Below are 22,993 nucleotides of genomic sequence, written 5' to 3'. Positions count from 1 at the left end.
CTCACTACAACCTCCACCTCCTGGGTTCAAGCGATTCTCCTGCCCCAACCTCCCAAGCAGCTGGGATTATAGGCGCGCACCACTACGCCCAGCTAATTTTTGTATTTTTAGTAGAGACAGGGTTTCACTATGTTGGTCAGGCTGGTCTTGAACTCTTGACCTCGTGATCCACCTGCCTCGGCCTCTCAAAGTGCTGGGATTACAGGCGTGAGCCACCGCGCCCAGCCATGAATCATTTTTATTAGGATTACTATGTAAGTTTACTATTGGTCATCTTATTGAAACTTAACATGGCCGGGTGCAGTGGCTCACACCTGTAATCCCAGCACTTTGGGAGGCCGAGGTGGGCGGATTGCATGAGCTCAGTAGTTGGAGACCAGCCTGGGCAACAAGGTGAATCCCATCTCTACTAAAAATAGAAAAAATTAGCTGGGCATGGTGGCACACACTTGTAGTCCCAGCTACTCAGGAGGCTGAGGTGGGAGAATCACTTGAACCTGGAAAGGTGAGCCAAGATTGCGCCACTGCACTCCAGCCTGGGTGACAGAGGAAGACTCCATCTCAAAACAAACAAAAAACTTAGAAGGTCCTTAATTCCAAAGTTTCTTGGTGCTAGTTCTAAAGTGGTTGAAAATTCTGCAGGTGACTGGTCAGAGTTGAATCAGAACTCCTGTAGTTGGGTTGTAGCATAGTGGCAAATTTCCAAGGTGTGCAAAGACAATTTTCCTCTCATCCCTGGGGCCACTGGAGCCACCAGCTGGCTATTGGCAATCTTGTTCTTTTACTTGGGGTGTATTGTGCAAATATTTTCTATATGTGCCATGATCGGAAAAATCTTGGGAAACTTGGCTTAGCAAATTTAAATTTCAGGGCCTTTTAAGATGGGAACTCAGTAAAGTTTCCTTGATAGAAATTTGCAATAAGATTTACTAGGAATGCTTCAAGTATTAGCTCTGTGCTGTAAGTTTTATTAAAAGGATTGTGGTGTCTATTAGGATTTGGAAGCTGGATTCTTTGGCCTTGCAAAGTGTGTTATATAAGGGAAGAACTCCTCTTCTTAAACCACAGTAGAGAGCTATTTGGAATTTATTTTTGATGCTTTGTAGGTATTCATCAATCTTAGGGAAACTGAATCAAAGTAAAAATCTGTAAGGCTTTGTAGTTTATGGGGAAAATAATCACTAGATACATAAAATATTTACTTTTTTTTTAGCCTTTTTTTTCCCCACAGAACGTATAGAGGACAGGGCTTTGCTCTGCCTTCTCACTTTCTTCCCACTCATGCCCAACCTCCAGAGTGTGTTTTCCAAGTAAAATTTTACACCATAGAGAAATTTGCAATTGATAGGCCAAGGTGACTGATAAAACTCTAGACGTCAGGATTGGTTTTAGTGGAGCGAGGACCAGATGGAATTTTTGTTTAATACTGTATCTGAAATTGAGGATGGGATAGATAGGAAATGACCTATCATTTCATGAGGAGATGACTTTTCTGTGATAATGGGACAGAGATGAGCTTAGATGGATGAATATATATTTTAGCACTTACCTTTTTCCATAAAACACAAATAGACTTGGTGCAAAATTACCAGTCTCACTCCATGGTATTTCTGCTGAGATCGGTAAATAATAGAGACATACTTCTTTAGGAGCTAGTTGACTTTAACGTATGCTGGAGTACAATTGGCTTACAACTATTTGGCGTTAGAAATGATTTTTCTAGGGCTTGGTGGAGGAAAAACACTTGTGAAATACCTGCTTGACTTAAACTTCAACATATTTTAAAGTCATTTTATTATCCCACAGCTCAGAATGTCTTCAATTAAAGGTAAGAAAATAAGGTGATGGGCTACAGTGGCTTAATCAGGTGTTCAGTTAATGAAGTAGAAGAAGGATACAGATTCTAATAATTCACAGTTGTAGAGGTTCTAGACTGTTCTTAGTATGAAGTCCTGGCAGTGTATGTGGCAGAGTGAATACTGTTTCACGACCTGGTGAGTCATGTGAGGACTGTGAGTAACTTCTATCTTCTGTGTGTCCCACATAGCGTATAACAGTACTATGCTAGTGATTTGCTTGACAGTTATTGAATGAATGCTAAGTTTTAAATATTTATTTGATAGTTACTTGATTACCAAGTAATCAAATAATTACTTATAGTGTTTTAGGGAGTTTTCAGAAGATATTTGTGATTAATTTAAATAAATGATTATATATGTATATTAGCATGCCGTATGCATTTGTCAGTTGGGAAAGGGGGGAATATGGAGAAGTGGGGAACTGCATTCAGTTTTTATTTTACAGGCAACTAATATGGTCCCTTGGTTTTATTTTAAAATGAAACTGAGCCTTGAGCATTTTGAGCTTTCATGTCAAATGCCTTGAATGGAAGAGTAGGAATTTCATGTAGGTAGCTTACATCTGCCCTATATGTTGAAGAATGTGATTAGATATACTTTTCTGCCCAAGGCATTATTTTTGTATTTATATTGTTTTTTGCAGGTTTACTTTTGTTAACAGGGGTCTGTGAGAAATAAGGCTTAAAATATCAATAATTCTCATTTTTCCACAGCCTTCCAAGGCTTCCATCTTTGTGCCAGTGTGTAATTCTGGGTGCCATCTAACCCCAAAAGCAGCAGTTGGGTTTGGATGAGCTGTGTGACATTTGGCCTATAGGTCTACTCACCACCCTGGTCAGGGAACCTGGAACAATCCTAAAACTCACCTACTCTAATGCAGGCCATATTTTTAAATTAAAATTGAAATTGTCACTGAGTATTGGAATAAGAAGGGACTTTGGGGTGGAGTGGGTGGGCAGGGCATTGTCTTACAGAGGAGGTGTGGGGACTGGTAAGTTTTAACTTTCATCCTTTCAATCTCTCAGTTTCAATAAAGATCTTATAAAGAATTTTGTTGCTACCATTATTTCTTAAATTCATGAAAGAAATGTAAGAAATTGAGGTGTATAATTTTCTTGCCCATATTCTCTATATTAAAAAAAATAAGAATAGTGTATATGGTTCTATGAATTTCTTGTGCTATTTTTGCTTTCCTTGAATTACTAAAATGTGTTGCATAGAACTAATATTGTTTTCTTTTTTATTTTTATACAGGAAGGAGAGAAATATTGTTCATGTAATGTGTTACCTTTTTTTGTCTGTGTGATCTATAAGAGCATGGCTAAAATGTTACCATTTTTAACTAGTGTTTTGACTGAAGATTATGAAAAGTTTTACTTTTTTTAGATTCCTAATTAAAAATGCCTATACTCTTTTATAGGAGTTTCAGCTTTTGCAATTTGGTAATAACAGATTTAGGTAAGTAAAAAATGAGAATCTCATACAGTTCTAAAGGTCTAAGTTTGGTTGAGAATTTAATGTTTCATCACCAGTAAACCTTTTGATTCAATTAAAGTTCTGCTTACACCTGCAAGAACTGAGTTGATCTGTACATCAACATTTCTGATGTTTCTTTGGTAGCTGCTGCTGGAGTCAGAAGTTAGGAACAAATCTAATGGCCTTTGTAATGTCCTCTGTCATTTCACGGAGGAATGACTTAGAGGAACAAAGCTTTCCTGTAATTTCTTTCTTCAACAGATGGCTAATGGCAACGCATTGTAGTTAGAATCTTGTTTAAGATACTAGGAGCACGTCCTGGACTAAAAATTTCTACATAAGCTTTAGCAACAACCTTATAGCTTCCGTTGACTTTTTTGTAGAGCTTACAGAATGTAAGGCTGCCTAAGTAATACTCTCTGAATTAATGGGTAAAAAATAGGAGTTTTTTATCCTCACATATGGTGCTAGGATATACTGGATTTGGGCAAACAAAAGCTTGTTAACTTTTTTTGTCTCATTAACAGAAGTATTTTATATCTCATATTTTACATTACACAGGTGTGTGTGTGTATGAAATAAAAGTTTGAAAATAAAGTGATATACTCTTTTTTAATCTGCTCTGTGGTAGTCTATCTTTTTTCATAAAAACAATGAGATCATGACCCAACAAATTTATTTCAGAACTCACATATATACTTGTAGCTTTTTCTTTTCAGGTAATGGTCTTCAGAAAACTTGACTTGTCTTCTCAAGTATTGAACTATTTAAACATTTTATTTTAAGAAGTATACAAAGACATATAGGACATTAAACATGTTATAGTTTTGTTGCCTGTCTTTTTCATTTGAGTAAGATATTCTGTGCCCTTGTATTTGTTACTTCCTTGTACTTTTGGCCCAATAGGCTTGAAAAATTCCAAGGCACTACTGGGACAGCCAGTGAAGAAGGATCAAGACTGAAAAAATGCATCAGCAAACTGAGCTCTGCTTTCTGTATCTCACTGTCCTGGGTACTAGCCATAGAGTAGTTGTGCAAGGTACTTCTGGTATTTGGCCTCCTTTTACTAGTCCCTATATAACAACTCTGGGCTTTACTTTATAATTCTAGCCTGCCTTCCAGGTATGAAACGTAGGCTAAGTGTTAGATAGCATGGGAAGGGGTGTGTTCATAAATGCAAATAAGAGAATTGGTTGCATATTTATATAAATTTTTTCTTTAGAATAAGTATGCCTTAATTGAAGCTCAGCTATTGGCATATTTTTTGTTCCCAGTAATAATTTTTTTTCTTGAGACAGGGTCTCACTCTGTCACCCAGGCTAGAGTGCAGTGGCATAATCAAGGCTCACTGCACTCATTCCTGGACTCAAGCAATCTTCCTGCCTCAGCCTCCCGTGTAGATGGGACTACAGGTATGCACCATCACACCTGGCTGATTTTTAAAATTTTTTTGTAGAGATAGTGCCTCACTATCTTGTCCAGGCTGGTCTGGAACTCCTGGACTCACACAATCCTCCCACCTTGGCCTCCCTAAATGCTGGGATTATAGGCGTGAGCTACTATGCCAGGCCCTCTCAGTAACAATTCTTGTTATCCTTAGTTTGTATTCTCCTTCTTTTAATATTTACTTTTTCCAAGTCTTTTTTTGAGATAAAGTCTCGCTCTGTTGCCCAGGCTAGAGCGAAGTGGTGCAAAGTAAAGTTGGCTCTCTGCAACCTCCACCCCCCAAGTTCAAGCAATTATCCTGCCTCAGCCTCCCAAGTTAGCTGGGATTACAGGCGCCTGCCACTACACTCGCCTAATTTTTGTATTTTTAGTAGAGACCGGGTTTCACCATGGTGGCCAGGCTGGTCTCGAACTCCTGACCTCAGGTGATCCACCCACTTCGGCCTCCCAAAGTGCTGGGATTACAGGCATGAGCCACTGCGCCTGGCCCCTTTCTCAGTCTTAAGAGGTATAAACTTAACATCATTATGAAACTTAATTTTTAAAAAATGATAGTGGGACAAGATCAACTCCCTTCTGTCTTCAGGACTAAAAGAAGCAAAAGTAAGTTTTAGGCTAAGTTCTTTTTTGTGGATGATTAGAAATGTCATAGTAATTTGTACATTGAAATACATTGAGAACCTGTGGTGTGTGAGAAACTAAAGTTTTAGGTCTGTGCCCTAGAAATATTTCTGTGTGAGTATTCAAGTTTGTAATAGTATTAGATTAAATGTTCAGCAAGTACAGAATGTCCAGTTAGGTAAAAAGTGAATGTAAAACTGTAATTTGAATCTTAAAGTTAACTTACATATCAGAACTCCCCAAATGTTTACTGTACTTGTATATAATAATTTCCAGTGGCCCCCAATATCCTCTCCATAGAGATGGGGCCTTTAGGCCAAGTATCCTCCCATCCTTGGTACCAACAGTTTGAAGGGCCTCTTTTCAAAGAGAGATACTTAAAGAACAGGTAACCGGCAATCTTGGACATCCATATGGCACATCAGAAGAACAAAAGTGTCAGGCCTATACCTTTCAAGCTCTATAAAAATGACTCATATTTAGATACAAGATGCTAGTCGTTCATTGTTTTTTTTGTTATGTTTCATTTTTTATTTTATAGAGACAAGGTCTCTCTGTTACCCAGGCTGGTCTCGAACCCCTCAGCTCAAGTGATACCCCTGCCTTGGCCTCCCAGAGTACTAGAATTACAGGCGTGAGCAATTGCTCCCAGCATTGTTTTTTTTTTAAGCATCATAGGTCTTTGAGGCTGAAAAAAAAAAACTGGATTGTCTCCCCAGACAAGTAGACATAGATCCAGTGTCTGCCCTACAACTCCCAAGAATGTAAGAATCTGCTTAAGGCACATCTTAAGATAATACAAGAATCTGAGCCTTCAGATTTTCCTGCATTGGTGGTGGAGTGAGTAGATATAGGAAAAGTGGAAATAATCTTTCTTTTAACCTGATACTGTCATTACATGTTACCATTAATCCTGGATCAGTGTTTCCCTTTTATTGCTATTGAAATTTGTCCAGAATGTGGTGAAGGTGTTACCTGCTATAGGTGGTCCAGAAAGGACAGCCATCCCAGCAAAGAAACTGGCAAGTCCCAAAAACCTGTTTACTGTAGAATTCCTACACAGATCAACCTGTAGGAATTAGAATTCAGTGTTAGCCATATTAAGGGTGAAATTCTATAGAGACCTATGCCTGAAAAGGACAAATACTATTTATATCATCTCAAGCTACAAACCGTGCGGCTTCTCCCAATATTGTGAAAGAGCTGAGGACTAATAGCGAACAGTAAATGCTAGGTAGGCAGTGTTTTCAGTTTATTAGTAAGAACACAAGTTTTTATTTGCATTTTAATTTTTTAGGAGGTTCATGGGTACTTCTTCCCCAAACCTTGCTGCTTTTCTCTATTAGGAAATGATATTTACAATATGAATTAATAGTGATATTCTTTTTTTTTTTTTTTTTTGAGACAGGGTTTCACTCTGTCACCCAGAGTGGAGTGCAGTGGTGTGATCTTGGCTCACTGCAACCTCCACCTCCCAGACTCAAGCTATCCTCCACACCTGGCTAATTGTTTTTTTTTTTTCGTAGAGATGGGATTTCACCATGTTGCCCAGGCTGGTCTCCAACTCCTGAGCTCAAGTGATCCACCCGCCTCTGCCTCCCAAAGTGCTGGGATTACAGGTGTGAGCCACCACACCTGGCCAGACGGTGATACTCTTAAATCCCCTAAGGCTAAGTATCAACCATTGGTTGTAAGTAATCAGATATCACAAGGAGTTAATTTCAGCTTTAGGAAGCTTGATTTTTGCCTGTGCTTCATATAATAACTTGTAGCACTTAAACGCTAATATTGATAGAACAGAAGTTTTCTAGGAAATCTGTTCCAGAATGTTGAGAACCTGGTTCTAAGGAGAACCCATGAGATTCCCAGGGGTTCCCAGAACACCGAAGTGTTTGCGTAAGTATTTTGGTTCCAACTGGGTCGAGGACTTTGAGTCAGTTTAGGGTAAAAATGGAGAGGAAGTATAAAACAATGGCCCTGTGAAAGTACACAGGACCAAGGCAATAACTTCAAGAGAGAAACCACACTGGTCAGGAAATCCGTTTTTCTATTGAAGTGTTCTCAGGGATCTCTTAAGATTGTCTTAAAAGGAGCCAAACAAGTTTCTGGAGCTGAAGGAGAGAAGTGAACACAAGCCTAATCTAGGAGACTGATAAGTAAAAAAGAATCCTGCTGATCCCTTTTTTGCTTTAATTTTATTCCTGTCCCATGTGGGTAGTCCTCTCAACATCCCTCCCCTCTCACACACAAGATGAGTAACTGGACAGGATATAGCTGCAGAATTTCTAAGGTCTTTGAAATGATTTTTTAAGTTACAAAATTAATACAAAATATGTATTTTGGGGAGATTGTTACTGATACTTGTTTTTACTAAATGGTTTAACAATGTTAATGAGTGTGTCTACTCACCAGTACAGGCAGTATCAATGCCAGGTAACCACCAGCAAAGATGGCAAAGCAGATGGTGTAGGTCATAAGTAGTGGAAATGTGGTGGCTAAAGGAGCAAGCAGGTTAGTGATGCCGCAGAGGATGAGGTAAGACTTGTGGTAATGATACTTCTTAATCCAGTTTTGATCAGCAACCCATCCAGAAATAATCTGACTGACCGTCTCAAGGATACCTGGAACAATATTGAAATCTTTTTATTTTCCTGGCCCCTTTGAAAAATGTGAATGCATGCGGCATCATTTCCCAAGTAATATGACCTCATCCTGAGGCCAGGATATGTGAGGAAAAAAATGATTTTATTTGTGTACCAGTAAGCTCTATTATTTACTTACCTATTCCAAATACATTTAATAAAATAGCAAAAAAGTCTCCGCAAGAGTTGTGTAGAAGACCCATGTAGTTCGTGTTTTTTTCTGATTGTGTTTGGAAAGCTTACATCACTACAGTGGTAATCCCTGGTTACAGAGGACCCTGGGCACACGAGGCCATGCAGTCTCTTCGTCTAAGGTCCTGCAAGTGAGAAAATGAAGTTTCCAAAAGACAGACCTTCAGGTCAGGGTCTTGGGGAAGTCATATTGTAGAAGATTGGAGTATAAATAAGTCTTCTGTTAAAAAGGAGATGTTGGGACTCAATTGCATATGAAGTTTTAGGAATTAAGTCCTCCAAAGTTTATGCTTTTTATTTGAAAATATGTAGGCAGTCTGGAAATGGGAGATCATATTTTGGACCATTTCACCTGGCCAAATCCCTCTCTCCTAGATCAAGGATTCTGTCTTTAAACAGTTTTATGAGTAGTCAACTAAAATAGTTGTTTCTATTTATTTATTTATTTATTTTTATTATTTTTTGAAATGGAGTCACGCTGCATTGCCCAGGCTGGAGTGCAGTGGTGCAATCTCGGCTCACTGCAAGCTCTGCCTCCTGGGTTCATGCCATTCTCCTGCCTCAGCCTCCTGAGTAGCTGCTACTACAGGTGCCCGCCACCACGCCCGGCTAATTTTTTGTATTTTTAGTAGAGATGGGGTTTCACTGCGTTAGCCAGGATGGTCTTGATCTCCTGGCCTCATGATCCACCTGCCTTGGCCTCCCAAAGTGCTGGGATTACAGGCGTGAACCACCACGCCCAGTTAGTTGTTTTCATTTTTAATTTACATTTTAACTTATTTTAAATATCAGACAATCCATAAGTGACTAGCCTTAAAAGTCATATTTATCTGTTTTACTATGAGTTCAAGGGGAAAATTTCCTTAGCTACAAATAATAAAACATTATTGAATGCTTACTACAGGCCAGGCACTATTCTGAACTCTACATGCATTGCTTTTTTGATCCTGACAATCTTATGAGGGTAGATACTATTATCCCTATATTATAGATGAGGAAATGAAGGCACCATGAAGCAAAGTAACTTGCTGAAGTTCCCACAGTTAAGAAATACAGAGCAGGAGGCTGAGCCAGAGAAGTCTTGCTCCAGAACCAATCCTTTGAGCCACTGCACTGTGCTGTCTACCTGGGGTTTTCTGTTCCTTATAGTGGCTATTGCCACTGAGCATCAGCTTTTTGAAATTTCCGCATTTATCCAATAAATAATGTCTGTTGTGTCAAACACTGTTATATGAAGATGAATAAGACTTGATTTAGGGTCCACTGTCTAGTAGGGGAGCCTGTGTGCAGTGACAGAGATCTCTTCCAGGGAAATGCCCAGGTGCTCCATCTAGCCTTGAAAATTTTACTTTCTCTGGCCCTTCTACAATTCCTCTTTTGTTTTTCTTTAGCTTTTTATTAAAATGTAATAAATTGTAAAATTAAGTTGATCTTTCCTTTTGGGTAGGAGGCTGACATAGGCTATCTTACCTGCTACAGAAACGAGGTAAGAGGCATCCATGATGTCAATCCCCAGTGTTTTGGCTCTGGCTACCAGGTGAAAGGTGGGGATGAAGTATGCTAACTGACTGAGGAGAAAAGACCAAGTAAATATGTAGAAGAAAGGATTTCTAAAGAGAGAAATATCAAAGAGTTGTTTGCAGCTCCACGAAATAACCTTATCACTTTCTTCATTACTTTTTAATAATAGTCTGTTCCTGTTAGGCCCATTGTAGAACTCTTCACTTTGATTTTGTGAGACTATTAAATTTTTGCTAGGTAGTCCAGCCTTCTGCGTAGTACTGTCCTTGACGGTAGACTCTTCTGTCTCATTGCAGTGTGTTTCTGTTGCACATGCCTCTGGACCATGTGCAGACAAACTGCTGCCTTTATCTTTAGTACCAGAATTGTTCTCACTTTTGATGTGGATGGGTCTTAAGAGCATACTAGAAGGCACCAAATTCAATGCGATAGCTCCAAATAATATAAGGGCACCTAAATAGGAGGGAGAGATTGAGCAATTAAAAATAGCCTTTCGGTTCACAATACTGCTTTGTGTTCATAGGCTCAGAAGAGGCCCCACTGGCATAGCCCATTAATTCTTGAAAACATTACTTTGTCTCCGATTTGACTTATTAGTCATATACACTGCTGTATCCATGTAATAATGTAGTGCTTTGGAGATAGAAAACCAGAAAGCTGCACCAATAGATGGGATAAAAGGAGAGATGGTGGCTATTTGTGCTAAGGGGGGGTGGGGGGAGCAAGTGTTTGGAGGGAGAGGAGGGTGTTTCAAATGCTAAAAAATTAAATAGAAAATTTAAATATCCTGAAGTGAGAGTACAGATTTAGGTACAGAAAAAATAGAATAAGATGAAAGAAATCATTTGGAAACAGCCTTACAAGAGGGGACAGCTGGCCAGGTGCTATGGCTCATGCCTGTAGTCCTAGCATTTTGGGAGGCTGAGGCAGGCAGGTCACTTGAGCCCAGGAGTCCAGGACCAGCCTGGGCAACATGGTGAAAACCTGTCTCTACAAAAAAATTAACCTGATGTGGTGGTGTGCATCTGTAGTCCCAGTTACTTGGGAGGCTGAGGTGGGAGGATCACTTAGCCTGGGAGGTGGAGGTTGCAGTGAGCCGATATCATGCCACAGCACTCCAGCCTGAAGGACAAAGCGAGAGAGCCTCTCTCAAAAAAAAAAGCGGGGGTAGGAAGGCATGGATAGCCTTTCATCCCATGATATTTTTTAGATCTTCCTTAAAAGATGACAGATGCTAATCTTGCCTTTAAAGCTGAATAGTTGCTTGCATTCAGCATGTCCTGATCAAAGCTATGACTTATATGGTGCTTCCAAAGATAGAATGGGCTATAGGTTCTGCTATCCTATCATGGGTTTGTCAGCTGGTCCCATTCACCATGAGACTACTGAATAGTTAGGAAAGATTCAACAAAACTGCCATGTAGATAGCAATAGCCATATGAATACACACATATACATATATTTTTCCAGTAGTTTAAGATTATTTTAATCCAAATGTCTTAGTTACAAAGAAAATTGTGAGATGAATCATTTTTTATTCATTTGTGAAAATTTATAGTTGACATATAAACTATTAAGGAACATACTCTTTGCCAAAGTATTTGTTTCTTTTTCATCTATTTTAGTGAGTCCGATGGGGGAGGTGTTTTTTAAATGCAGGTTTTTGTCTTAAAGGGAAAATGGGAAAAGTGAGTGTTTTTGATGGGGTGGGTGGGGCGGGGAAGGGGGAAACCTTGTTTCCCCAGAAGTATTGCTTTTACTGCAAGCTGTTTCCAGCTGCACAGAATGCCCTTCATCTCCTCAGACATTGAGCCCTATGGTGAATTCTGAGTGGCTTGTGTGAGCTGGCAAAGCCTGCAAGTATTTCAAGATCTCTTTTGCATATGTATTCTCCAGGGAAGAGAAGCATGTTTACTTTAGAAATTCTGCTCATTTCCTCTCTTGCAATACCTTGTGAAATTGATTGCTCTAAAAGTCTTAACTTCCATTTCTCAAAGGGAGAAAGCTGAACGCTAAATATTGCACAGTTGATAGTAAATAAACTTAGAATGACTTACCTGTCCAGTCATACAGATCTATCAGGAATTTTGTAAAGGGTGCCAACAGAAAAGTCAGTCCCATCCCAGAACGGGCAATAGCTGTAGAAAGAGCCAATCGTTTTTTGAAGTATTTAGTAGTTACCACAGCAGCTACTTGGTATAAGAAAGCAGAACCCAAACCTAAAAGAAAAACATAATTTAGAATCACTGTCACATTAAGTGGCTTGGTACCAGAAAAGATAATCTCCTGGATCCGAGATAATACAACTAGGCCTTTTGGACCCAGGAACAGTAGAAGGGAAGAGTCCTGTTCCATCTTTTATCTTCTATGGATGGATACACACACACACACACACACACACATATATTTTGAGACAGGGTCTCACTTTGTCACCCAGACACTGTCACAGGAATGCAGTGGTGCAATCTCGGCTCACTACAGCCTCAGCTTCCTGGGCTCAAGCAATACTCCCGCCTCAGCCTCCCAAATAGCTGGGACTACAGGCATGTGCCACCACTGGCCTGGCTAATTTTTGTATTTTTAGTAGAGACAGGGTTTCACCATGTTGCCCAGGCTGGTCTGGAACTCCTGGACTCAAGCAATCCACCCGCTTTGGCCTCCCAAAGTGCTAGGATTACAAGTGTGAGCCACCACTCCCGGCCTTCTATGGTCACATAATTAACAATGGACTCACCAGGTAGAAGTCCCATAGTCACACAAAGAAAAGGAATACTTGTGGCCCAGCTGCTGATCAGATATCCACCAGTAACAAGGAAAGCCCCAAGAATGGAGGTAGTTTTCTCTCCAAGTATGTCACAAATAATAGCAACCAGGGGACCTTAAGAAAGAAAGGCAATTCTTAAGTAAATATGAAATGGCATCTCTTATCCTCTGATGGCGATTTAAATGAATGACAAGGAAAGCAAGAGGACTGTTTACTTTGAAGTATTACGTATTCTTCAAAAATTTTTCATATCGGGTTTCTTAATATCACTAATCCCACACTATTTTAGTTTTTGGAAGGGGAGTTTAAAAGAAAATGTTGATTGCAAATAAGGTTTGGAGGGGAGGTGTTTTGAAATGCATTATAGAACCTCCACAAAAAGATTGCATCTAGTTTTCAATGACTAGAATAAGGTTGAATCACTTATCTGCTCTTTCACCCTGTTACAGCTCCAAATAAAAGGAGGAGAAATTGGTTCTATAGTTCGTTTTGGGGCTGGACGCCGTGGCTCTTTAATCCCATACTTTGGGAGGCCAGGGTGGGCAGATCACCTGAGGTCTGGAGTTTGAGACCAGCCTGGCCAACATGGTGAAACCCCATCTCTACTAAAAATACAAAAATTAGCCAGGAATGGTGGTGGGCGCCTCTAATCCCAGCTACTTGGGAGGCTGAGGCAGGAGAATCGCTTGAACCTGGGAGGTGGAGGTTGCAGTGAGCCGAGTGCACTGCTGCACTCCAACCTGGGCAACAGAGTGAGACTGTGTCTCAAAAAAATAAATAAATAAATAAAATTGTTTTGAGTACACTTAGATAACTAGAACTTCATGGCCTAACTTCCAGGTTGAGGGCCTTAATCATTGAACCTATATTAAGGCATTAACAGACTGGAAAGGCAATGCATGAAATACTGAATCATGGCATTTAATAATTCTTCAGCTTTCTTTGTTTGAATGCTGATTCTCCCAACTTTGTTACTAAGTCAAGTGGAAGCTAAATATTGCAATTCCTTACTTTCTCAGCGTTACATATCAGTAAATGAACCTGAATTTTAGAAACGCTTCAGTCTTGAATAGGAATCTTGGAATTGCCCCTTGTGGTTCTTCTCCTTAGACAGCAAGCTTATTGCCAGCCTTATACCTGCACAAAAACGAAGAGATGACATGATGGATCCAATCCAACCAATTTGCTCTGAGGTGCCTTCAAACTCTTCTTGAAAGACCACAAAGAAAATTGCAAAAGTCTTGGTCATCCCCATCACAAACACATTCACCTAAATCAAAGCAGACCAGAGTCCAACTCAGGTGGTAAGTGAGCCATTACAGAGGCAATTACAGCTACTAGAAGTTATGATTCCCTCAGCTTACTACTATTTACCAGTTTGCCTTATTGGTTGAGCCTCATTATACATCTTATATTTTATGGGGGAAGTCATTCCTTTTAAAGTAGCTAAGCATTTTAAATGGAAACATCTCATTTAATCCTCATTTCATGGCTTTGGAATAGGCATGCCAATGTTGTATACCAAATAATTTATACCAAATAAACCACCCAATGGGTTCACCTTGCCTGCTGCCTAGATACAGCTGATTTATCAAGACAGGGATTGCAATAGAGAAAGAGTTATTCACACAGAGCCCATTGTGCAGGAGACTGGAGTTTATTATGCCAATCAGTTTCCCCGAGCTTTTGGGGATCAGAGTTCTTAAGGATAATTTGGTGGGTGGGGGACCAATGAGTTGGGAGTGCTGATTGGTTGGGTCAGAGATGAAATTCTATCAAAGCTGCCCTTTTGGGCTGAGTCACTTCTGGGTGGAAGTGGGGTGGGGGACCCACGACCAGATGAGCCAGTTTATTAATCTGGGTGGTGCCAGCTGATCCATCAAGTGCAGGGTCTGCAAATTATCTCAAGCACTGATCTTAGGTTTCACAATAGTGATGTTATCCCCCGAGCAATTTGGGGAGGGTCAGTCTTGTAGCCTCCAGCTGTATGACTCCTAAACCATAATTTCTAATCTTATGGCTAATTTGTTAGTCCTACAAAGGCAAAAAGGCAATCTAGTCCCCAAGTCCCCAGTCAGGAAGGAGGTGTTTTTTTTTTTTTTTTTTTTTTGGAAAGGGCTGTTAAAAGGAGTTTTTTTTGTTTTGGGGGTTTTTGTTTTTTTTTTGGAAAGGGCTGTTAGTTTCTCTTTCAAAGTTAAGCTATCAACTAAGTTTCCCCCAAAGTTAGTTCAGCCTACGCATGGGAATGAACAAGGACAGCTTGGAAGTTAGAAGCAAGATGGAGTTAGTTAGGTCAGATCTCTGTCACTGTAATAATTTTCTCAGTTGTAACTTTGCAACAGCAGTTTCAAGATCAGGAAATTGACGTTTAGAGAGGTAAAAAGTTGCTTAAAATAGGGGTACTGGAACTGAGATTTGAACCCAGATTAGACTGACTCTAGACCCGGCACTCTTTTACTGCCCTCAGTGGCATCTGTTAAAGACAGCTAATTCCAGTTACCTTTGTGGGAGAAAAGTGTTTGTCCAAAAGAGGAATAATTATTCCTGTCAGTTCTTAGATTAGTTTTGATTTAACTCTGCTGCTGAGCTGAGTACCTTCCTTCACTTGATATATAAATAGGTTGACCATATAATGTATCATCCAAATTGAGATACTCGACTGAAAAGGGGTGCTTAATTTTGGATTAACTGGGATGTATGGCCACCTTAAGGTTGGGCCAGGTGCCCCATCCTTTTCTTTCTGCCCCACCTAATCTTCCTTACCTGCACTCCACTAGAATTGCTGCTTTGGAGATGAAGTTTTCTTTCTGTGGAGTATTAACTTTTATTTCTCAGAATTGTAGTTAGCCAGGGGGCTGTTAAGTGCTATTCCTACTTTCCGTTTTTAAGTAACGGTCATACTTTATCCCACAGGGGTCTATGAGGGGAACCTAGCCAGGGTTTGCATTCACTCTCAAAGCCCAGGAGCCATGTGTACTCTCTGTCTCCAGGGTCTTCCTGGCTTCCCCTTTTCCTTTCCTTGTTTCAGTAGCGTTGGCTTTTCAAGGCCACTTCTGCTTTCAACTTGGCCATGCATTGCTTATGAACCACAAAACCAGCTGGGCATGAAGGCTCCTGCCTATAATGCTAGTACTTTGGGAGGCCAAGGTGGGTGGATCGCTTGAGCCCAGGAGTTCAAGACCCGCCTGGGCAACGTGGCGAAACCCCATCTCTACAAAAAGTACAAAAAATTAGCTGGGCATAGTGGTATAACACCTGTAGTCCCAGCTACCTGGGAGGGTGAGGTGGGAGGATCACCTGAACCTGGGAGGTCGAGGGTACAGTGAGCTGTGATCACACTACTGCACTCCAGCCTGGGCGACAGTGAGACCTTGTCTCAAAATTAATAATAATAAAAGAACCACTAAGCCTTCATTAATTCCACTTTCTCAGTCCACCTGTACTCATCTCGTTTAATACCAGCTCCTGGACAATCATTCATTCTCAAGGTTTTAATTACCACCTGCATACTTATGGTGGTGTAGCTGAATAGGGTTCTGCAATCAGTCTGCCTTAACTTGCATCCAGGCTGTGCTTCCTACTGGGGCGTGACCTTGGGCAAACTACTTCGCACGTCACGTAGGTTAAGCTTCCTCTTTTATGATGGGGGAGGCTTTAGGGGGGATGAAAATATTACCTAGCTCATAAGACTGAAGATTAATTGAGAAAATTCTGATAAAGTACTTAATATTTGGCACTTAACACTCAAACAATTAACTGTGGTTTCCATTCTGCTTTCCTGAGAGCTTCAGACACCTAATTGTCTACCATATCTTTATAACTTCTGGTCAACTTGTCCAAACATAAACTCACATTTCCCTTATCCTATGCCTACTCTTTTCAGTTTTTTCTATTGGTACCATCCACCCATTCATTTGAGTGAGAGGTGCTTTCTCTTGGACACCTCCCTCAGCCCCTGCTTTTAAATAATCGTCAAGACCTGCCCCCTTCTTTTTACCCCATCACTATTGGCGACGCTCAGAAATTGCAAAAGTGGTAGTGGTGAGGAAGAAGTCTCTTAATATACTTTTTCCCATTCTGATTTGATAAAAGGAACAAAACTTATTTAGAATGAACAGTGCTATAAACGCCAGGACTATGTATTCGAAAGTTAAAAAGACATTTTATCAGGCTCCCATTTAGGCAATTTATAACCATAATTTTCCTCTAAGGCACTTCTGTCAGGCTAGAAATTAGGGTAGAAAATATACACAGATCTCAAATGACTTAGACTTTCTTCTCTCAGTTCATAATAATGTAGTGATTGTGTCCTCTCATGAGCAACGAATACTACAATGCATCATTCTGTAAAATAAATTTCCTTTTGTTCTGTGGACGTGGGTTCTATGCCAGTGTCTAGAGGATGTTGATCTCTATATTCTTAGCTACCTAAATTTAGCTAGCTACTGGTCCCCCAGTTCAGAGCTTTTCGTCTCTGGTCTGTCCTTGGTGTCTGGGTGTAGCAGCAGTGAATGGTTAGGACTTGTCTCTAATAACTGGGTCCGTGTCCACTGTGTATCAAGAAGACCAAGGGCAGAGCCTTTGCACCTACCATGCTTCCCGTCCCTTAACTTGCAGTCTTCCAACTTTGTTTCAGTTTTGACTCAAAGATATTAAAAATCTCTCCTAAGGTCTAGCTTTTCCTTAGTTAATTTAGCAGACTACATAAATCTGCACTATTCTACATAATCCCATGTCTTAGACCAAGCTTGGTGGGTTTCAGTTCTGTTACCAGAGTCCACATCATACATTGTAAATGGCTCACTCCAAAATAAAGCAGAAACCCTAGAACTTCTCCAGTCCCCCCATTTTCTTTTTGTCTTTAAGAGCAGTTAATTGGGCTGAACCTGGCAGGAACGCCTTAAGCAGGCCTTCCTCCACACCCCACCTCTAGTAAGAGCCTCCTCACTAGATCATTTTAATTATTGTCTTGGGAAAGGAGTTGGATCAGCCTCAGTGACTTATTTTCAATACAGGCACCAGGCATTGTCAGAGTTAGTTTTATCTAATAGCAACTTCTTATCCTGTGTCCCTTTCAAGTATCACCCTAGCTCCTCCTGACCTTCACAGGCAAGCTTCTGTAAAAAATAGTCTATTAGGTATCTCCACTTTCTGTCATTCCACTACTCTACTGAAAACTAAAATTCACTACCTTTGGCCCCCACTGCTCCACTGTACTAGCTGTTATCAAGGTTATTAGGACTTCTTTGTTGCTAAACCAATAGACTCTTGTTATTTCTCTCCTATTTGACCTCTCAGTAGCATCTGCTCATCATATTTCTCTGAAATGCAAATCTATCACATCCCTGCTTAATTTTTCTCATTAGCTTCTCATAGCCTCAAGAGCCATTCTCGTCTCTTCAGTTTCATCAACTATCCCCTTCATCCTTATTTGTTTATTCATAAATATGTGCAGCTATCAATTCATCCATCTATCCATCCAGCAACGTATTTTACTGAGTGCCTACTATGTTCCAGGCTGTATACTGGCACTGGGCTTACAGTAATGAGCGTATACTCATGAGCAATGCAGACATAGACCCTGCCCCCACGGTACATTCAGTCTAGTAAGACAGACTGAATACAGAAAACAGTCATACAAATATATAAAGTGTGGTAAGTTGGTTAGAATGAATCTCTCTCTCTCTCTTTTTTTTTAAGTAGGAAGCTCCCAAAGAACATTGTTATTTTTCACTTACTAGGAGCTCATCTGTTATAGAAAAGAACACTTGTAAGTCATACAGAAACAAAAGCACACTCATTCAAGTATCCACATTACAACTGTGGGGGGATTGGCCCCTGAATTTATTGATAACATTTTGAGGATCCAGTGCATTTTTTGTGCTTAGTAAGCAGTATCACACCCTAAAACTGGGACAGTGTTTATTAATCTGGTTATTAGATGGTTTTTCTCATCAGCAACTAAATTGGTCAAAAGCCATTCTATCCTCAGAGGATAATGTAGAAAAAGTCAGGGTGGTTACTGGGGAGAAAGGCAGGAGAATTAGAGATCCTCATCAACAGTGCACATTCTGCAAAGCCTATGATTTAGAGAGGTGGCCCGACCACAGGAAGGGCTCTCAGACTTAGGGCATCCTTTAGTTTCCCTATTAGTAACATTTCTGGGGGGAAAATGAGATTCTACATTCTTTAGTACTGAAGCTAATGTTTAGCAAGTACTACTATTATGTGTTAGGAGTTTTGTATTACATAAATCCTGGCTGGGGACCTCTGCCCCTATCTTCTCTAGCACTAGGGAGGAGGCCTGATGTTTTCCCACCATCCTATTTGTAGAGTTCTTAGTTGTCTGCACGTGAACTATAGGATTATTAGAAGGCACCAGAACCTGTGCTACCCTTCCCTGTGAGCTGCTTACTGTAGGGCTGAGTAGGGGAGAAGTGTCAGCAAGAAAAGGGTGTTTTTTTGAATGCCTCTCAAAGTTAATAGAAATCTGGAAACACTTAAGAATTGTGCAGCTGGTGCCACTCTGGAGAGCTGTGTGGGGCATAGCTGGGATTCACCGACATTCTGGAATGGGCATGCTGATGATGGAGATCACCACTGTCACACCTCAACCCCTGGGAGGGTGAGGGCAAGAAGTTAATTTAAAAAATGGAATGCCTAGTCTAGTTGCTTATGGGTGAAGGAGAAAAATCAGGCTCCCCCTTCAAAATCCATGTCCTCCCTTTCCGAACACATCGGAAATATAGATAGCATAAACTATAGTTAGTGGGGATGGACTGGGAAGTAGAGAGCAGGCCAAACAGAGGAAACGTACCCACCCCTTATCAGTGAAAGAGGCTGTGCCCACAGTGTTCTATCTATGCTGGGCTGAATTGGGGAGACCACCCCCAGAGCACTTTTTAGCACCTCCCAGTGCTACTTTTGGGATGGTTAAAAGTATGATTGTCCCCAAACCCTAACTGCCATGCAGCCAGTACAGAACTGCTGATTGTGACTGAGCATTCTCAGCTTTAAGAGGTGGTAGACAGGAGGCCGGGCGCAGTGGCTCACGCCTGTAATCCCAGCACTTTGGGAGGCCAAGGCGGGCGGATCACAAGGTCAGGAGATCGAGACCATCCTGGCTAACACAGTGAAACCCCGTCTCTACTAAAAATACAAAAAATTAGCCGGGCGAGGTGGCGGGCGCCTGTAGTCCCAGCTACTCGGGAGGCTGAGGCAGGAGAATGGTGTGAACCCCGGGGGGCGGAGCCTGCAGTGAGCCGAGATTGTGCCACTGCACTCCAGCCTGGGCGACAGCGAGATTCTGTCTCAAAAAAAAAAAAAGGTGGTAGACAGGAAAAGTAGATGACTGGATTCAGGAACACTTCTGTTTGTTTTGAGAGAGTCTCTCATGGTTGCCTAGGCTGCAGTGCAGTGGCACGATCTTGCCTCACTTCAGTCTCTGCCTCCTGAGTTCAAGCAATTCTCCTGCCTCAGCCTCCCAAATAGCTGGGACTACAGGTGCACGCCACTGCACTCAGCTAATTTTTGTATTTTTGTAGAGACGGGGTTTCACCATGTTAGCTAGGCTGGTCTCGAACTCCTGACTTCAAGTGATCCACCCACCTAGGCCTCCCAAAGTGCTGGGATTATAGGCGTGAGCCCCCACACCCAGCCCAGGAACATTTCTGCTTTCGCTCTAGGGGCATTTTCAGCTTTCTCCTGGGTTCGGCATGGGCCTCTGACTTTAGCAGTTTCTGGCAGCTCCTGGCCTTGTTCCTGCCCACCCCTCCAGTCAGATGCCAAAGTTTTCCTAAGTGATCTTATCTGTAGGCAGCTCTGAGCCTTTCTCCAGAAAGCCTGATTTTAGGCAATAGGAAAGGGGGAAAAAAGCAAATTCTTACCAGGAAAAAATGAATCACAATCATCCATCCCCATCCTCCATCCGGGGTTTTAGTGTAAGGTCGGGCCTTCCCCTCCCTCTTCAGCATGATGCCTCTTCTATTTTAAATGCAGAAGATCCCTGTGATAAATCCAAGGCAGTTGATTCAGTGGACCAGAAACTAATCTCAACTTTTAAACTTTTTATCTGAAAGGGAACGTTCATACATTGTTGGTGGGAATGCAAATTAGTTCAGCCATTCAGCCACTGTGCAAAGCAGTTTGGAGATTTCTGAAAGAACTAAAAATTGAACTACCATTTGACCCAGTAATCCCATTCCTGGGTATATACCCAAACGAAGATAAATTGTTCTACCAAAAAGCCACATGCACTTTTATGTTCACTGCAGCATTATTCACAATAGCAATGACATGGAATCAACCTACGTGCTCATCAACAGTGGGTTGGATAAAGAAAATGTGATACATAGACACCATGGAATACTACACAGCCACCATAAAAAAGAACAAAATCATATCCTTTGCAGCAATATGGATGCAGCTGGAGACTATTATCTTGAGCAAATTGATGCAGAAACAACCAAATACTGCATGTTCTCACTTATAAGTGGGAGCTAAACATTGGGTACATATGGACGTGAAGAGGGGAACCACAGACACTGGGGACTACAAAATAGGGAGGGAGGAGAGTTGAAAAACTCCCTATTGGGTGCTATGCTCACTACCTGGGTGATGGGTTCAATTATACTCTAAATCTCAGCATCACACAATATACCTTTGTAACAAACCTACACATGTACCCCCAAATCTAAAATAAAAGTTGGAATTTAAAACAAAACAGCAAAAAAACCTTTTTCCCTATGACATAAAACCACTTGTAATTTTTTTTTAAACCCCTCAGTTACAGATGAAGTCTGCCTGATGCAACTAAGGACTTAGTTACCTGGAAAGCCTGACCTCAGTGACTGTGGGGTGGCCACTCCTAGAAGTGTACTCAGTGTCCCTCCCCAAGGTCTGCAAGCCAGTTTCTTGGAGAAGCTGTGCGTCACCCTGCTGGTCCTCTGCGTGAACTCTTAAGAGAAATAGAAAGGGAAGGGGAGCCTTGAGTTTAGGAATTCTCCTTAGAAAACACTTGCTAAATGTAAATATTTTTGGAGCTAAACAGACATGACAACGAAATGCGATACCTGCTCATTGAATATATCCTAGATCAGAAAAAAAAGTTGTAAAAGACAGTTTGTGGGGACAATTGGGGAAATTTGAATATGGACTGTATAATACAGAACACTACCAAGGTTAATCTCTTGGATATGATGGTGATCTTGTGGTTCCACAAGAGAATATTCTTAGGAGATACATGCTAAAGTATTCAGGAGTAACATGACACCATGCTACCTTCTCCCAATCGGTTCTGTAAAATAAACAAGTATATATAAAGAATGATAGCAAAAAGAAAATGTAAATGTTCTGAGGAAGGGGGAACAGTACTCATTAGTTCCCCTGTCGGGTGGAAGGCTGACTGTTTCTAACTGGAAAGGAAAGTCAGCTGGCAGGGTGTGTGGAATGGCCATCTGGTGAGCAGGCTGGGTGGGGAGAGATGCCAGTCATCGCTAGAAACCAACCCAACACACAGTCCCATTCCCATCTTACCTTTGACGTGGTGTTCAGCAAAGAAATCCTCCACAGATGGGGCAATTAAGGAAGAAAAATAAATTACACCGTTTTCTGGAATGTTACTCTTTTTCTAAGGCATTTCATTTTGCTGCACTGTGAAAACAAGTGAGCATTGTAAGAGCCAAGGAGGGCTCAGACGATTTAGGCCCTCCTGCTAGTGGACTTTACTTCCTGAGGGGAGGAGGAAAGACTGTGATTTGATGTCATCTCAGGCCCTCCCTCCACCCACAGTCACTCAGAAAGTAGAATATTTTTGCCGCAGGCTCAAAAGCAAGCATGAAGTAAACTAAGTGGAAAGTCCTTTTGGCGACTATGCTCAAAGCAGGGGGATGGGGTTCCAGAGCTCTCATACACTTGTCTTCAAAGTTCCTCAGGGAACTTCTCACGACATGCTTATTTTACAGGAGAGTATAAAACTCCTGGATGGGTGGCGAGAGAGGCATTTCCTGGGCCACAAACAGTAATCTTCAGTAAGCTCAACCCATTCGTGTGGCCTTTTGTATATTGACTAAAGATTCTGGTTATTAATTTGGGGTTTCAGACCCCATTTTAATTGCATTTTTGAGACCTGATTACCTCAACCACCTCCTGCAAAAGATGTATGCTCGTAGTAATTTTAATGAGATTGTTTTTTATTATATTTTGGAAATGGTTAAGGCTGAGACCCCTAGAAAATTACTGGGATAATTCAACTTTCTCTTCCCACTTCCTCCCTCTACTCTACCCTCCACATAAGACAAAACAAAACAAACAAGTCAAATGGGAAATTGTCTTTCATCTCCCACACCAATATTCCAGATTTTAAACCAGAGTATATTTTAGACGAAAGGATGTGTTTTTAGTTTTATCTGGAAAATCTGCACATATTTATGCATGTTCCTTTTTAAAAAGCAAGAGGCTTCTCAGGTTCTTAA

General features: G+C 41.0%; 1 protein-coding gene across 1 annotated transcript in view; it reads right to left on the bottom strand.

Moving 5' to 3' along the window:
• SLC16A4 (solute carrier family 16 member 4) overlaps positions 1-22,235 on the bottom strand; it is a 28,429-nt gene extending 6,194 nt beyond the window's left edge. Inside the window, exons 1-8 of the mRNA XM_003267938.4 lie at positions 22,056-22,235; positions 20,408-20,526; positions 13,659-13,791; positions 12,492-12,635; positions 11,815-11,976; positions 9,707-10,210; positions 7,812-8,023; positions 6,378-6,471 (exon numbers count right to left, since the gene is read on the bottom strand). Coding sequence (XP_003267986.2) covers positions 6,378-6,471; positions 7,812-8,023; positions 9,707-10,210; positions 11,815-11,976; positions 12,492-12,635; positions 13,659-13,791; positions 20,408-20,494 — 1,336 coding nt within the window. The 5' untranslated portion in view covers positions 20,495-20,526; positions 22,056-22,235. The remainder of the gene's footprint in view (positions 1-6,377; positions 6,472-7,811; positions 8,024-9,706; positions 10,211-11,814; positions 11,977-12,491; positions 12,636-13,658; positions 13,792-20,407; positions 20,527-22,055) is intronic.
• Between the last annotated feature and the right edge of the window lie 758 nt (positions 22,236-22,993).

The sequence above is a fragment of the Nomascus leucogenys genome, chromosome 12 (genome assembly GCF_006542625.1).
Source record: "Nomascus leucogenys isolate Asia chromosome 12, Asia_NLE_v1, whole genome shotgun sequence".
NCBI lineage: Eukaryota > Metazoa > Chordata > Mammalia > Primates > Hylobatidae > Nomascus > Nomascus leucogenys.
This window is presented reverse-complemented; position numbering and strand designations above follow the sequence as displayed.